Below are 18,372 nucleotides of genomic sequence, written 5' to 3'. Positions count from 1 at the left end.
CAAACGAAAGGGGGTGCATTTGTGGGGTGGACACACATAGGGGCATAGTGTATCAACCAGGCATAAGGTAAGAAGAGGAGGATGAACACCCATCCAGGTACAGAGGTTTGGACACCATTCAGTGGACACACAGTGGGAGTGACGATGACTTGTGAGCGCTGGCATATTGCAGGGAGGCGGGGATACGGTGGGCACATACGACTGATGGTGAGCAGATAATAGGCAGAGGACATGGAGGCTGGGGGTAAGAGACAGAATGGGGATGAACGTGCAGCGGGTCATATACATAGGGCATACAGGAAGCAGGTGAAGGGTGATTATACACTGGCGGAATGGGTACAGTGATAGGGGGAGTAGAGACAACAGATTTATTATTAGAACGGATCTTGGAAGTAGTTAACCCACGCAGTGGATAGACACTTAGGGCACAGTAGGCGATTGGGCAAAGAAAGGCCATTGTAAAAGAAAAACCCAGGACTGGTCAATTGCATTCTGAATGAAATTGAGTCATCATGTAAATCTACCTTGTCAGTAAGGACTTCGAGGGTGGAGCCATGCCAGGTTTTTACAATACCCACCTGAAACATATTTACATGCGTTACTGAAAATGGGAATCAGAATGGTTCTGTAGTCTGACTCTTATCAACCTGCAATGGATGACCCTGATTTATACAAGATTAGAAATCATCATCACTATGCCTCTACAAGAGGAATAGCCATTTTCTTTAGGCTAATAATCATATTCATATTATACTGACTTTTATAAAAAAATATATATATGCTCTAGCTAGGAAGGCATGTTTTATTGTTATGTATTAAATGACTAGATTATTGTCTTATTAAAAACACAAACCTTTTGAGAAGACTAACTGCCTGCCGAGAGTGCTGGTTATTCCTTCCTTCCTCAAGTGCCACACTCAGCTCACCATTGATGGAAAAGTACCTGAACCCTGGAACTGGAAGGGATTTACAGATGGTTTATTTCATAAAGGTGAGTTTTTTTTACATACCTCACTGGTTGGATAGTCTACTTCAGAGAAATTTGCATACTTTAGAGCTCAAAAGTTTCGAAAACCAGTGGGGCTGACTAAGACCCTACTTTAAAGGGTAATGCAAATTTGGCTGTGATAATACTGCACCAGGAATTGTGATTCAATATTACAACACTAGAGTGATATATTCGGATGCATGAACGAGATACATTATAAATAACACACGTTTAGCACAATTCCAAATTACTCAGTCTTGGCAATTCAATTTGGACCAGCATTGACCAAGCACAAATTGTTTGAGAAAACACATGTGGTGTAAGTAATTTGCACAACACTTGTAATCCGGTTTAGGAGCAAATGTTCATTTATGTGTGGTTTGGGATTAGCCTGAGCCAATGACTGAGGACCTAAAGCTTTCATTTTTCAGATGTGTAAAATAGGAATTCAACTGTTTGAGAATAACACTTTATTTTCCAAAAGATAATTACGTTCTATGCACATTATACATTACTGATATGTGAGTAAACTCTGCATCTGTTTTCTTTTAGCTACGCGTACTTGTCACAATAGCCAAATTCGGAGAAGCCCATGCCATAAAATAAAGATTTACTGCGAATTTCTATGCTTCTGAGAGATATTTTATTTTAATCTAAGCACCAAAGCAACAGATCTTTTTGGAAAGCACTGGGGGTAGTTAAATTCAATGCAATTATTAAAAAGTGAAAATAGGCCCACAATAGGCTAATTAAATTAATGAAGCAGAAAATATGACTGAATGCTTTTCGAAATTAGTTATTTGTCAAAAACGTGTTGAAAAAAAATATGCTCGCAACTCTGATTACACCGAAATCATGGGGCAGAATCCCTTTTAAAGGTGAGCTCGAGTGGTGTACATAGTCACTGCATTAGCTGCCTAATATCTTCAAGCCATTTTCAGACAGACCTGTAGTTTTAGCCATCAGCGTGTTGCATTCGGTAAGTGTTGCTTTTTACATTGAACCAGCTCAAAATCCTGGCATGCAACCCTGAACATGGATGGTTTGGGATGCGGCCCGAGTGATTAACAGTGGCTGAGATTAATTTCCAGCGGTCCATCAATCACTTTTTTATGCTTTAATATGATATGTTCCCCGACAATTAGGTCTCCGTAATAGGCACCTCCGACCCACCGCAGCACCAGCCGAGGACTACTAAAAAAAGCTTTGGGTTCCAGCACGTTGTATTTTACAAACTACATACTTCATAAAAGCCCTGCGTCACAGAATTACTGGTAGGGGCCACAATAAGGGGCGTTAATTTAACCCATTCCGTGCTCGTGATGGAACCACTGCATCACGAGCCACGGGCACGCTGTGCTCATGACGGAGTGGTTCCGTCACGAGCATGGCGGCGCTGCACGACCCCCCCTCCCCCAATCCCCCCACCCCCAGCGCCGCGGCGGATTTACCGCGGCGGCCAAGGGGTTAAAAAGAAAAACCCAATGACATTGGAATGCAACTCTCCTGCGTTCAGTTTTAAAAGAAGGCCGCTTCTGTAAAGGAGGGAAAAACACACACACACATTCTGTCTTTCTCTGCCATTTCCGTTCCTTCAATTAAACCCACAAGTCTGTGGATGTTTCTTCCTCCCCCATCCTCCTACTGCATCTTTTCTTCATTGAGAAATAAACCGCCCTTTGCAGAAATCGGAAGCGCTTGTTGGTTTAAAGGTTTAGTGTAGAGGGTGCGATTTTACAGTGCATGGATATTAAGACTGTGTGTAGAGACGTCATTCAGGGGCGGCTCTAGGCTCATGGCGGCCCTGGGCAGGGAGCGTTGGTAGGGGGCCCCAGAAGAGGGGGTCCGGGTGGCCCTGGGCCCTTGTGCATTGCACCTGTTGCACTGTTGATAGTGACGCCCTGGTGCGCGCTGTTCCCATGCACAAGCAGCAAGGCGGCATTCTGCACTGGGGATCCCTGCACTGTGGTGCAGGGTTGAGCCCTGAGCGCCGGCCGGCCGGCAGCCACGCCTAGGAGCAGAACTAACCAGCACGGGAACTCTTTCGGTGTTTTGGCCGAGTTTGCACGAGCGGCCCGAGTCCATTATTCCATTTTCAACAGGGTCCCGTGTGTGCGCTCCCGGTACAGACAGCTCTGTGCGTCCGCCGTGGGCGCCAGGCAAGGCCGGCTCCGCAACCTCGAGTCACTCGGGGCGAGCTGGGTCTCGCACAGCGTGTCCCGGGACTGGCTGCAGCCGGAGACAGGGCAGGAAGGAACGACTAGCATGTGAGTGAGTGAGAGAGAGCGGGGAAGATGCTGGCTCGCAGGCTGCCCTGGGATTGACCCCTCTGTGGTGCACGGGTTTCAGCGTGCAGAAGGCTCTCCGCTCTCAGAGCCGCTCTTCCTGCTGACAGGGGTGGAGGGGGAGCCAAGCCGGAGCAGGCATTTCTTCTCGCGAATCTACTGCATCTAGGGCTTACTCTGCCCGTGTCGGACTGCAACTTCTATGACCTGAAAGTCATGTATTCGGATGGGTAGAGGGCCCCCGGGACACTTTATGTTACTTTCCTGAAGAATGTCGACGTGAAAGTGCGCTGAGATTTTGAAACATTGAAATCTATCTTTGTCTCAGATTTTTTTCTTTTACATTGTTCGTCTTCGGCTGTTGTTTTCCTGCTCTTGAAGAGTCTATATTTAACTCGTGCTTTTTTCATATTAAAAGCGCATTCAATATTTATGTTGTTTCTTGAATGCAGCTGGTTAATATGTGCTTTCAAGCACCAGCACAAATTTGTGGCGGTCCCTGTGGTTTGGCGGCCCTGTGCAGGTGCACAGCTTGCACATGCCTAAGGCCCCCCCTGCGTCATTCCCGAGCTCGAGCTTGTAATGCCCGCAGCCAGGTGACTTTAAGAGGAGGCAACAGGCGCCTGCTGGGCCGGCAGGAGCTGATCGGCCACATGTCCCTTTCATCGATCTGTCTTGAGAAGCGGCTTCTCCGCAGACATGCTCTCAGGTAGCAGCACGGGCGCCCCGTGCCATCCCTCGGATAGGATGCCAGGGTACCTGCCCTCCGGGGCAGAGCCACCCAAGTTGTGTTACCTATAGCGCTTCTCCGCCTCTCTGGGCCACATATCAGCAGCGACCAGACTCGCTCCCGGCAAGCAGCTGAGGTGCACTGTGCCATCCATCTGATAGGATGCCAGAGTGACTGCCCTGCGGGCCGTGCCACCCACGATATATCATGCGCTTTTATATATCGCTTATCACATTGTGCATGGTCCCGTGGCACTTTCGGAATCTGGGCACCCTTTATGAACAAGGTACACTCACTCACCTGAGTCAAAGTGATCCATGGACATTGTATCTGTCTGTTTTACATACTGTTTAGTGGTGAGTCACACTGGACAATGGCAGGTGAGGTTAGAATAGACCGGTATAATATTAAGTAATGGAAACCTATTGGATAGTGGTAAATTAGTGCACACACTGATTGCCACAGTGGTACTGCGCGTGCTCACTCAAAATTCAACATGTACACTGTTGTGTGCAGCTGCCCAGGTCAGCAGGCAGGTACCCTCACTTCACCACAAAGCATGATAGTGACCTTATATAGCGCACCAAGACTAATGCTGTGTCCTAGTGGCGCAAGCGCAGCATTAAGTCATGTGATCTAGTGTTTGTATAGCGTTCAACTGACACTAGCGTTGGCGACTCGCAGTCCAGTCGGTACATAGGTGGATCTATATGTGTAGTTTGAGTGTGTGGTTGTAGTAAAGCCCAAATTGCACTTTTATTAAAGGTAGCTTTGTATGTAATCATGTGAACAACCACCCACCCCCCATTTGAACTCCGACCAAGCAGACCCTCATCTGGAAACTAAACTTACTTTTGTGTACCTGTATTACACTGTGCACGTAATCCACAGGTACCTAGTGCTTTCAACTGGTAGTTTGAGCAGACCCCTCACCTGAACCCAAGTATTCCACACTGTACCTCAATCTTCTAACACAAGTGAGTGTGCACCCTGTGCCTGGGCCCCCAGCCTCCTTTGACATTATCAGCCCCTCTTGTCCCGTGACTGGACCCGGTAACTAAGACTGCGTCCCTATATCTACATCCAGCCCCTACTCATCTATCCTACGCCCTCATATTGACACCACCCCTAACCTCACCAGTGCTTGCATTGCAAAAGGAATGCAAAGTTTCACGTGTAAAAGTAACCCTGCTCTGTTTCAGACCCTGTCCTGGCCTCCCGCCTCACCCTCATCTGCCCAGCAAGCAAAGGAAGCTGGGTGATAATATCAAACACCCGAACTGCCTCGGACAACATGCCCCCTTTCTCGAATTTCATTGGTCCTTGTGTCCCCCGCCACCAAACATTTCAAACGCACAGAGACGGTCATTCTAGGCACACAATAAAATCTCGTGGACGTGGTACATTATTTCCTCCATCAAAATACTTAACAGCAAAAATTGTACATTTTAGGTACGTCCTGACCGCTCCACTCCAAATATATGAAATGTATGTGCTGTAAATGGCAAAGCACTCCGGTACCTGCTGGTCGAGTTCTCACAAAATAGACACTTCAAAGAAATGCACAGAGGTAAAAACAAAGCCTTAGCATTTTGTTGCTTCCCCGTGATATGGATACAAACACAGAAGAAGCCCGCGAGTGGTGCGCGCGTGCGTGCCACTGTGAGCCATGTGCTTTCAATTATCGCGCCCGTGTCTGGGCACGATAATTAAAACCACATGGCCTATTGGTGTCTATTAAGCGCACCAAGCGCGTAATAGACACCAATAGGCCGTGGGCGGAGCAATGCGCCCGCCTCTGACCTATTGCGTGCTGTCTTTTAATAAAACACGCACGCAAAGACCAATAACGTGCAACAGAAGGAAAGGCACATGCTTGTGCGTGTGCCATTCCTAGTTCAGCCTCAAATCCCTGTTTTTCACCTACTAAATGTCTTGCGCTGCACGTGCACTGCTACGCAGTACAACGCTAGGCGCGAGACCTAAAAATATGATTAATTACTCAATCCAAAGGACTAAACCAAGAGGCGGCTTGTGATGTTCATGTTTGAAATGTTACAGTAAGAATGAAAGAGGGAGGGAGAGTGACCGAGAGCGTCAAGATGGTGGCCGAACTCTAACAGTGCTCAGGACCCCTTTGTCATCCGCTCCCATCCACGCTAGGCTCAGGACATCCAGACATCACCGGCTACCTTGACAGATCCCTGAGACCGACTGGCTGCCATCATGCCGCCGCCAGCTGCGGCGATTGCTGCGGGCCCTGTTCGGTGCCCACCCACAACATGGCAGCACCCTGAGGGAGTGTTGCCTTCCCCACTGCCACTCAGAGCTGCCGCGATCCAGGAGGTACCTGTTCACATTGCGGAGACTGCAGGCGGCTTTTCCCATAGTTCTGTCACGCCCTGAGAGATGGGGGCACCTAGACGGAAGTTCGTCTTCCCGACTAACCCATGCTGCTTGCATTGCAGAGCCTGGAGTGGTGCGACCGTTTGTGGACCATCCTTAATCTTCACCCTGCCCCCAACCTGACACATGGGAGTTACATCTAGCACAGTGGAGGCGGTGTGCCTCTTCAGGTCACAACTCTACACAAGTTGACAACCGTATTTTCATTAGAGTGCTGCACTGATGGGATGGCCCTTAAGATTCAATGCAGCGCTCCACCTGGCATACAAGGGGAACGCAAACAACGCACATGCAATGATGGTGTAATCCATGTGGCTGGTCCCACTAGATCAGAATCTCACATTTGGCTCATGGGTCCACTCAGCAGGATCCCACTCTGGACTTTGTTAGCTCCAGGCAGCCTCCTTCTCCTCATAAGGTCTTCTGTCTCAGGTTAGGCAGAAGCTGATGCTCCAGGGTCCAGGGCAAATGATCTTAATTCTATTGGGTGATGTCCCATCGCCAAGCAGGTAGACTGACAGATCCAAAGTCCCCATTCCTAGTCACAATAGAAAGGTGTTGTGCTGAGCTTATCTGCACCAATGTCAGGTGGACAATCTTGGTCAGCTCAAGCTTCCCATTTTATAATCAGTTTCCAGACATAAATGCAATTTAGTTGCTGAGTTTTTGAAGTTTGTGTTATGGGGGTAGACCACTATGAAGGGTCCACTCATCTGTCTTATCCTTCCTACAGGATATTCACACAACAAAGGCCATCTAGGTGACAGGAGGATCACACCTGGGTGTTGGCCTTACTGATATATTTTTAAAAAAAGCTTACAAAAGGCTCCCAGCCCTACTATTTATTATTCCCTTATCAGCTACGACTTCTTCATGAGATGTGTTCAGGGCCCTTTGACCAGTCACCTCTTTTAGAATTAAAGAGCCCTTTTGAATTGTACAGAAGAGATTAACTCTTACTTCCTCCTGTGTGTTGGTGTGTCCCACTCAGCTCTCAGGAATTCAGCAATCTAAATATCTTGCTAGGTGGTCTTATCCACCTCCACCTTTTTGCTCAGTAGGCCCTGGTTCTCTCACAATGGAACCCTAAGGTTTCCATGTATTGTGCTCTTCCCAAACACACATGCATCCCTGAGCGTACACACAGCACACGCATGCAGGCCCCCATGTACCACTTCATAGGCACACATACATTTCAACGAGCTCATGTAAACGTGCACTAACTTCCATGTATTGCACCACTTACAGGTACACCTATATCCTAGTGTGCACACGCAGACACAAGTCACTGTGCAGCAGAGCATTCATCCTTGTGAAGCCCAAGGGAGGAATATCATATAAAACCACGCTTGTATTTACCATGCATGCATTTATCATGCGAGTATTGCACTGCGTTGTAATAACACATATGGTTTTACAATACACACTTACACTATGGAATTCAATGGTAACATCTGAGATAGATAGATATATATATATATATATATATATATATATATATATATATATATATATGGCATTTTTGGAGGGCAACCCCTAAATTCCCCAGCATGATTGTTTTTCCCTTTACCTCCCTTCAATCTTAAAATAACTGATGCTCCCTTTACCATCCCATAATCCCAAAAATTACCCTCACTGCCTTTACCTCTACCTGTCCCTAAACTCTAAAATCACCCTTGCCTCCCTTTACCTATTCCTGCCCCAAAACCCTAAAATAACCCTTAACTCTATTTACTGCTACCACCTCTAAACCTTAAAATTAACCTTAACTCCCTTTATCTCTACCCACTCCTAGGCCCTAAAATCCCCCTTACCTCTCTGTACCTCTACTCACCCCTAATCACTATAACCATCCTTACATCCCTTTACCTCTACTGACCCCAAAACCCATAATTAACCCTTAACTTTATTTACCTCTACCTGCCCCTAGACCAGAGGTCTTCAATCTGTGGGGCACGACTATCAGGCGGGCTGTGGATTCCTGGGAAGGGGGTCACGCATTCCCCAGCTTCACTTGTCACTACAATCCAGATTGTGTGCTTTCCTTTAAGTAAAAGACAGCCGTCCTGGGAGGCCAAATTAGATCGTTATCAGCTGCTTGCCTGAATGAAATGCAAATGTGCCTATCAGTTAATCTGCAAGTTTAAAGGATGCTTGGGAGTGGTTCTGGATGACACAGATTTCGTTTTTTGAGTGGTAGTGCCAAGAGTTAGCAACTGGGATGGGAAGTGCTTGCTTTTAATTTTAACTGCATGTACACAGCCATTAGTACCCCTAAAGAGGTACTGAGGGGAGAGTTATGTTAAATAAAAATTGCATTACATATACTTTGGTATTACTACAATCTACATTTTGGAAGCAACATTTTATCGTAAAACTATTTGCACGTTTTGCAGCATGCTATCTTACACTGTGTGTAATGCAAGTATAAAATAATGACATACATATTCACAGTGCTGTGACCTCGTAGCACTAAAAATACGCATCACTATTCTCCACTGCACCAATCAAGATCCAATTCTGTGGCTCTCTGGTTACACACAGACCTCTGCAGTGCATTAACTAATAGAGGCTTGCATTGCCAGAGCATAACTTTTTTTGATGCTCCAGTGGCGCAAGCTCCTCAACTATACCTATCAGGTGGTGCAAAGTCACCTGCATGACTTTGCATGGCCTCATCAATAGTCGCTGTGTTGCCTTAGTGTGCATCAAAAAGGTGTGTCATGAGATTCCCACGGAACACCCATGGATTTTGATTGGGTCTCATATTTACAAAATCACCTAAACCTGGGGCAGCTCCAAAAACGGATGCCTCCCCAGCGGAGGTATACCAAGCAGATATGTTTTCATTTCTCCTTGTTTTTTCCTCTTTCCTCGAGTGCAGCATTCTGCAGCTCACATAGAAAGGAGAAGACGCCTCTCATGATTGTTTTTATGAAGGAAGGTGCCTCTCACTGTACAAAAGCTATTCTGCCTACGTTGGTGCAATTTGTGCACCAACGCAAGGGAAAAGAACAGGAATGCACCGTATTTCATAAATACAGTGCATTCCTGGCCTTTCACACTGGCATTGGGGCAGAACACTTGCGGCGCTGCTCTACGCCAATTCCTCATAAAAGAGGCCCTATGTTTTCAGCTACACCTTTGACTACACCCCCACGCTCACTGACCTTTGGTTTGCCAAACACCCTAATTATTTCCCCATCGTAAAAATAATTTGCTGTGGACATTAGGGGTGTTCATGGTTGTCGATGATGAGGAGTACCAGGATCTAAAAATTTGTCAGAAAGGGCATCTTATGCCTATAAAAGTTTGAAGACCTCTGCCCTAGACCCTAAAATCACCCCCTCATCCCTTTAAAGCGACCCCATCCCTTAACTCTAAAAAACATATGGTGAATGTAACATACCCAAACATGAGTTCAGCATACAGCAGCAGAACTCTACACAAATGGGTCAGTAAGCCCCAAGCCAGGGACAGGTAAAAAGGCATGTTCACTCTACTGATCATTCATACTTAAAACAAAGTATGCTGCACCACTGCAAACATGCTTCTCAACTCCAGCTGAAAGCAAAAACCTTCCACTACATGAGGGTAGCACTTTGGGCCCCTTATGGCCTAAGCAAGACTGCAATCTGTGAGAGAGCCCTAGTTCATGGCGCACATGCCCTATTCGTGTTCACCACTGACCACAAATAGGCACCAGGGATCCAGATATCACAGCAGCTGGGGCACTCATGGAAGGGCTACACATCCATTACCATGCGGAGGACTTTTATAGTAAGGTTTTATGGAAGTAAGCTAAAAGCGTATTGCACAGCCTTCTCCACTGTGCTTAACAGAAACAACTTTGCAAACCAGATAATTGGGGCCATTATCATGGCTACGTCCCATGTGAACGTTGTTACAAAAAAACTTACTCTATTCCCCTTCAACACATAAAACATTGCAAAAAAAGTGGGAATGTTACATATGAGCAAAAAGAAACTTGACTGAATACCCCTCCTTTTCCAAATGTATGCTGAAATGTGAATTATGGGGCAGTCACCGTTTTCTCTCTCGCCTTCGAGGTACAATGCAGGTACACTGTGGGTAGGCCCAGGAAATACTACAAGTGATATATGGGACATGCAGTGCCGCGTATTTCTCATATATACACTTCTGGGCAGTCAGTATTTCTTCCCTTCCCTCTGTGAATACACTTTAAGCTCTGAGGTAGGTCTTCCCTGGGAAACGCTGCATGCAATAAATTGGATTTGATACACTGACTCTCTCTTTCAATCTGTCTTCCTGTAACACACCGTGTCGGATCTTTCAGACAGGTTGCCCCCGTTGTGTCCTAGGTTACACTGCACGTAACCTTAGCCAGCACATCTAACAGTCCCCTAGTTCAGCAGTACCTACTTCTTCATGTGGTGCTGAATTTTCATCCATGACTTGCACTCTGTCCGGGCTTCGTGTTTCCTCTATCGGATACTCGTCTTCTCTGCACTGAGTGCCTTAAGCGGAGTCTCTGGCTGACAGCTCACTTTCTGTGTTGTCCTGATGTGCGTGGGCACACCCAATGGAAAAGAGGCAGACAGAACTCATCATAGAAACAGGCGAAGGACTCGTTGCATTTTAGTTTTTTTTTTACTTCATTATACACAAATGACAGAAAAAATTGCTAGTTATGAGTACAGCAGAAATCGGTGGCAGTCATCTTTGGCTGAAACTGTCATAAATGTAAACTTTCAAAAAGTTCCAGTAGTAATTGACCTGTTTGAAAGACGAACACTATGTCGAGTATTTGAATATTTAAAATCAATTGAAATGCAAAACTGTTCTCCTTTTCACAAACATGCAAAACAAAAACGTATTTTACTGAAATTGTCAGGGATGACAGACCATAACACAATAGACATTATTCTACACTGTCATTTTGAAGGAATGCGTGCCACAGTCAAAAACGTTCGTCTACGTACGCTGTATCGGTTCTGAAAGCTACTCAGGTCCATTCATATGGCTGAAGCGTTCTGACAAATGACGGTGACATAACACAAATGATCGTGACTCTAAAATGTTCTGAAATTAGTAAACAATTCCAAACCCAAATAGTAAACACATGGACCAGGTATTTTTCAGGGACGCTGTGTAAACAATTGGGAGAGGAGGTGGGGATTAAATACACTAACACGCTCCCAATCGTGCCCTTTCTCTCTCTTTCGCTCGCCCCACCCTGCCCAGGGTTAGCCCATCGACATAAACAAGGGACGAGAGCATTAGTGCCCTGTATCAGTAATGCTTACAATACAAGAGCCATTTTAAAACGAACAGATAGAGCGTGGAGGCGTACGGTACATACACGTACTTGTCCATTTATGAAAGTGCATCTTAATTGCACTGGAAATTCTTCGTATCAGGATATGTTTCATGAGTTTTATTCCCAATTTTTCCAAATGGATATTTACAGCAGTTCTCTAATTACTTTCCACTACACAGAAAGAATAATGAATTTATTTTTTAGTTTGAAATGCTCTAATAACAATGTTATAAGAAACAACTTGTTGCCATCAATAACATCAAATGCAAGAACACGAAAAACAAATTATTGTGACTAGAATTTAAGTTAACAAAGACAGAAATACATACAATTTTGGTTATAGTCTTATTTAGAGTCCGTCCAGGCCTTTGAAGACTCTTAAATCAATAGCTACTTGCCGGTATTTTTCACTTGGAAAGGTGGTAATCCTACTATTATACCTGGCATTTTTTATGTGGTTTTCCCCTAACGTTTTGCCTTCAGAACTCCTGTTTTTGCTGACTTTGTTATGCTGGCCATAGGACTGTGCAAACTTTACCACTGTTTACCAGTACTAAAGAGCCTGTGCTCTTTCGCAAAAATATTTTAACTAGACATGAACCCCCAAAATACTGCCCACATGCACAATAAAGTCTCACTTTGGCCCTGAAAATGTAGCTTGCTATGGCATTAGTACACTGAATTTGTACAAGTCTAGAAAGGCATGCCAGTTGTTAGACCTGTCAGTCTTAGTGTGCTCTTCTCCCCAACTGTTGCTTTGCTCCTATATTTGACCTAATTTTGCTGGCTTTTGGACTCTGAGCACTTTCCCACTGTTAATTCTCTCCTCTAAACATGGTAATATTGGCTTATACCCAATGGGCATATTTAATTTACTTATAAGTTGCTAATCTATTGGCACTAGATGTGCCCAGGTCCTGTAAATGAAATGCTACTAGTGGGCCTGCAGCACTGATTGGGCCACACTTGTTTGTAGCCCTTTAAACATGTCTCAGACCTACAATTGCAGAGCCTGTGTGTACAGTTTAAACTGCCATTTCGACTTGGCAGAATAATCCTTTTCCAGGCCAAGACCTTCCATTTTATTATAAATGTCAACCCTAGGATAGGCCCAGGACATCCCAGAGTGCAGGGTAAAATGTGTGTAAAAAGTAGGACATGTACTTTTAAGTTATATATGCCCTGGTAGTGAAAAACTCTTAAATTCATTTTTCTCTTTTGCAACGCGCATCTCTCCCACAGGATAATATTGTAGTTGCCTTATTACATTTTATAAGTGTAATTTCAAAATGAGAACATGTAGTTCATGTTTGGTTTCCTGGAATCCTAAGTTAAAATATTGACTTATGTTGAAGTCGGATTTCAAATTACAAATCTGAAAATGCTACTTCTAAAAAGTTCAAGCCAGACAAAATCAAGTGTGAGTGCACTCCTCCCCTTAACTTTAAACATTTCTTGAAACTTCTTTAGTAGGTGCATGCGATCAGAAGCCGTGGATCGCCTCTTCCCAGAGCCAATACTTCAGTATACAATAATGCAGGGCACGCTTCTTTTGCTCACTCTGTCGCACTGCGAAAGCGGGATTCATCCCTCAAATTCACCAATTTATCCAGTACTCTTTAGTAATCCAGTTATTCAGATCATTAAACCAATTCTTTTAAACTTAACCTTGTTAATTTTATCACTACGGAGACAGTGTAATTGCACCTGTATATTTTGTATTTAACTTTTCATTCTCCAGCTGTATGCCTACTATGGCTTTGTGCAACGGCACGTTTAATACAGATGAATCAATTATAAAGTCGATATGATGTACAATACGATGTATGCAGATCCAATGTATTTCAAGCCATACGGCTCTTCGTCAGGGATTTCTATGACAAAATAAAAGAAACAGCTCAGCTGACCAATACATGCAAATATAATCCATATAATATGAAATAACACATACAAAATCAGCAATATACCCCTTATTACAAACACCACTATCACAAATACCCTTCCCATGACCAAAAAACACTGCTGTGTGAATATTGTGCTCAAATTCATACCATCCTAAGCCCAAACGGCAAAAACTTATAATCCAACCTCACCACTAATGTCAATCGCCAATCCAAAATACCCATGCAAATTGAGACTAATCATCTCTTTAATTCCTAAACTCCCACAATTATACCCTGCTGTCCATAACATCTACCTCACCCACTCTTTCCCTCCATATCCCTTACCTGTTAATACAACCGGTACCTCACAAATGCTGCCGTGAGTGGCTCCTGCTGTTCACCATCATTTTGTAACTCCGCCCATGTCTCCAGTTTTATCCTTCCTCTAACCTATGACGCACCTATACCCAGTGACTTCCTACCGCGCTACATGTGTTCTATGTGCCTACCGTGATGCACCGTTACTGACCCCGCCACACTCAACCAAAAACATACCACGACTCCAAGCGTAACTGTGACTTTAGTCCTCCCTCTAAACCTTGTACCGCACCTGTTCCCTATCACTGCCTACCAAACTCGCTGTGCTCTGTGTGCCCTCTAACACTAATCAAAACGTACAACTACCATAATGCACCTTGCATGCCCCACCCTACTAAACCAAAAAACATTCCCTCATGTCTCCGGCTTTACTAATCGATTCATTAGTCCCAAAATGAACATCACAAACAAAGTAATGAAAATAATAGATGTTAAATCTGTATGAAGAAAATCCATGCTAAATATTCAACTTAATAGCCATTACAAAGTTCAAAAGCATTCAATATCATAATTTAAATAATTTACTCTTTACTCTTGTGACACATAATTATTGATTTTAGTGCCATAACGCCACATCACATAACCAATTCTCCCGTTCAGGGAAAATCAGACCGCAAGAAGCATTTAAAAATCACAATAATAGAGCTGACATTTGGCAAAAGACAACAGGATCAGAACATTCAGCAGTCGCTTTGAACACGAGCGCCAGTACTGTAACATGGACGGTTGCTGATCAGTCTTTCAGTTAGATTTTTTATTTGACTGGCCAGAAAATCAACTCAAAATGCTTTTTTGAATCGATATTTTACCCAAATGGATTGTTTGGGTATATTTTTTTAGCATGTAATGCATGTTTTTTTTCTTTAAACAGGAAGAAAGTGCCATAGAGTAAGGCAGGCTATCGTGCATATGGCCCCTGGAAGTCGGGGTTAGATATGTACATGGCGGCGGAGAGGGTCACATACAAAGCCGAGGTTGCCCGAGTATGGGGTAAATGGAGGAAGTATTATGGACTGGATGGTGGATTGGGCGATGTTTAGTTGACACGTGGGGAGAAATGCACTGCATTTTTTGCCAAGAGGGCTGGCTGGCCCACCTCCGGGCACTCAAGCAGAAGACAGAGTGGGGGAGGTCACTGAAAGACCTGAAGACTAATTGGGATTCTCAGATTCATTCAGCCCGTAAAGGGGAGGAGATGTGAATGTATGTGTCGAAGATTATGCATGTACACATTTGCAAGATCGTAACCAATTGTGACATGCTTCTTTTTGTTGTTTGTATGACGCAACATGAAAAAATATATATACATTTTTTAAAACAGTAAAGAGGCAAAGAAGGGAAGAAGTAGAAGAGGCACCTTAGAGACTGGAAAGAAGGGAAACCAAGAGGGAAGCAGTGGGTGCTGGTGTGGCAGCAATGTATTATGGGGCAGATTTACAAACCCCTTGCGCCGCTTTTACGCCGCCGTTGCGTCACTTTTGTGACGCAGCAGCGGCGCAAAAGAATGCGCCATAGTGCGGGGTATCTACAACGTGAAGCATCTCCCAGATGCGTCACGTTGTAAAGCCCTGCTCCAGAAGAGGCGTACCATCGCAGGGGGAGGCGTTCCGGCGCAGGAATGCCTCCCAAAAGTGGCTGAGTGAAACCTACAAGATTTCACTTAGTCACTTTTGGGCGCATGCTGCGTCAAAAATCTGTGCCTGCTTGAAGCAGGCATAAGGATTGACGCAGCATTGTGCACATAGGGCCCCCCTGATCATTGCTGGAGCTGCGTCGTGCTTGCAACGCAACTCAAGCAATGCGCCACTTTTACCGCACAGATGCGTGATGCATCTGTGCCATTTTTGCCCCATGGTGCGCCGCATTGTAAATGCGGCGCATCATGGGTGGGGGAGCTGCGGCGCACAATTACTGGCGCATCCCTGCCTGTATGCAGGGATGCGCCAGTAATTGTAAATCTGCCCCCAAATGACTAGTGAGATATCAAGAATAAATTAGTGCAGCACAAAACCGTGAAATTATGACCTTCAAATGCAGAACTCAAACGTTTACAAATTCCTTGTATGAGTAACATGTATTTCTTTGCATTATCGAATGTGTTGTCTTAACCCCCATTAAAAATTCACGGCTATATGTCCCAGAACAAAGAGACAAAACCTGGATTGTATGAGCTGGCAAACTTCGGAGGTCTGCAAATGCCTGTTTTCAGGTCAATCAACAGAGTACTGAGAGCTTTTACTTTTGAGCATGTTTTTGCCAGTCCTCTGCTCCATGGGGTAAATAAAGCATTTTAAGAATAAGCAGATCATCATTAGAAATTGAAAACCAAGAGAGCATGCCCTGATGACTTGCAGTTGCTCCCATTTCCTCATTGTAGCCGTACAAACGTAGGGCTTCATTTACACATTGTTTGCACAGGGCAGCCCCACAAGGCTTCTTGCTGGGCTGCCCTGCTTCAAAAGAAAAGGGCAGCAATACACCGTTTCTATGAGATATGGCACATTCTTGTCCTATAACACACCTCTAGAAAACACATATGGCTGCCATGCTCCAATGCCAGCACCCTTACACCATATACCTGTGTTGAATTTGGGTTGTTTTTGGGCAGGAAGGCATACCTTCCTTCCCTAAAACAACCGGTGCCCCTGCCTTGGGCAGATGCACGGTTTTGACTCAATCCCAGATTTATGCTATGTTGTAAATCTTGGAATGTGTCAAAAAACATGGGCATTGAGTGGGACACTTCCCGTGCGGGACATGTGTAGTATACATGCAAACCACAGCTTCCAAACAGCATGATCTTGGACTAGAAAGACCATGGCTCCGTAAAACACCATACTAACTGTAATACAAAAAATTGTATATATCTCATTACTTGTCCCTGTTCCATGAGGTTAGGGTGGGCATGACAACTCGCCCAGTTAAGACTCGCATTGGAGAACATAAAAGTGCTATTCGATGTAAAAAGACTAACACGAGGTTCCAGGACCATTGCCTTGAGCAGAATCACTCCCCTGAAAGTCTACGCTGGACCATAAATGAATCCAATCCCTGTTGGTCCACACAAACATTATTCAGACAGGAACAACAGTGGGTCTTCCATCTGAATAGTAATAGGGATGGGTTGAATGACGATATACGATGGGTAGAACTGGGTTAACACTGACTCTACACACTTACAACTATCCCCACAGTTGTAGCTGAGATCAATGCCTTTATGACATTTTCCTGTTTTCACAATTCCCTGTCATGACCCATAACCAGTAGAATAATCCATTATTTGGTCTATCTTAACCATCATGCATTTCACTCTTGCTGGTATCTGCATTTATAGTCCTGCCGGATGAATTATCTTCCATGCCACTGGCTTATCAGTGAAGGTCACTGTGCTGTTTCCTGATTATTGACAGTGCGCCTCACTTAATTACTATCAAGTTCAAGTTCAAGTAACCTTTATTCGGCTTTTGAATTTTAAAACCATAAAAGCAGCAGAAAAAAGATACAAACATGCAAAAAAAATTAATTCAGCAAGTCAATGCATAGTTAAAAGAAAAACAGACTGTTTAGGACAAACTAAAACAGTTTGGCGAATCAACTATTCAGGATCATAAACCAAAATACACAGAGTCCTCCTTTGTCATCAGGTGTTGTAATAATTTGGTACTCCGGGGCCAGGATAAAAGTCATGCAGATCCCAGATACGGATGGAACCATCTCCAACTTTGTGGTGGGTAGAACGTAAATAGGGGGCAATGTTCATGTGTTTGAATTTAATTAAAATCAGATCTCCCGGAATGTTTTTGGGCAGAGAACCGAGCTACCCCACCCTCCTGACGCTCAGTATCCCACCGTCTAAAACAGATGGTAAATGTCTATTGTTTTTAAGCCAAAAAATGGCTTTATTCATTGGGTCCTGATGTAGTTCACGTTTACCCGGTGTGAGTTCAGGGACCCCAGAAAGAACGGTAACGTATGGGGCGGCTTCGGGGGGTAGGTCAATTCGATGCCTTCTTTCTGGAACTCTGTAAGGGGTATGTTTTAGATTAAGAGGAGCGTTGCGACCACTTAAAGTGGGTGGTGTAGAAGGGGGGTCATATGTTGGAAGTATACTGGAAGCATTGTTTATAGGCCTTTCGTGGGTGTTAGTGAGGGTAGAGCATGTGGGTGTCGCAGTGTTGGCATTTAGTGAGAGGGACCTTGTTACAGTGTTTTCGATCCTGGTCAGCCTCTCCCCCAGATCATTAATTTTTGCGACCAATGGTGATAGCGCACTGTTTAACATTCGTTCGATTTGGGCCAGTAGGATCAAGTGAAGGGGGGATACGGGGTCATTTAATCGAGTCGCCGCCTTATCCAATGTTAGTGAGACTGGGTTTGGGGCGGATAAATGGGGGCAGCAG

At 44.6% G+C, this 18,372-nt stretch overlaps 1 protein-coding gene across 1 annotated transcript in view; it reads right to left on the bottom strand.

Annotated features, from left to right (window-relative positions):
* The window catches only part of DYNLT3 (dynein light chain Tctex-type 3), a 126,060-nt gene extending 115,063 nt beyond the window's left edge, over positions 1-10,997 (bottom strand). The window contains exon 1 of the mRNA XM_086949186.1: positions 10,814-10,997. Coding sequence (XP_086805312.1) covers positions 10,814-10,843 — 30 coding nt within the window. The 5' untranslated portion in view covers positions 10,844-10,997. The remainder of the gene's footprint in view (positions 1-10,813) is intronic.
* Positions 10,998-18,372: the final 7,375 nt, after the last annotated feature.

The sequence above is a fragment of the Lissotriton vulgaris genome, unplaced genomic scaffold (assembly GCF_964263255.1).
Source record: "Lissotriton vulgaris unplaced genomic scaffold, aLisVul1.2 SCAFFOLD_3405, whole genome shotgun sequence".
NCBI lineage: Eukaryota > Metazoa > Chordata > Amphibia > Caudata > Salamandridae > Lissotriton > Lissotriton vulgaris.
Note: the sequence above shows the minus strand (reverse complement) of the source record. Positions and strands in the feature narration are given on the sequence as shown.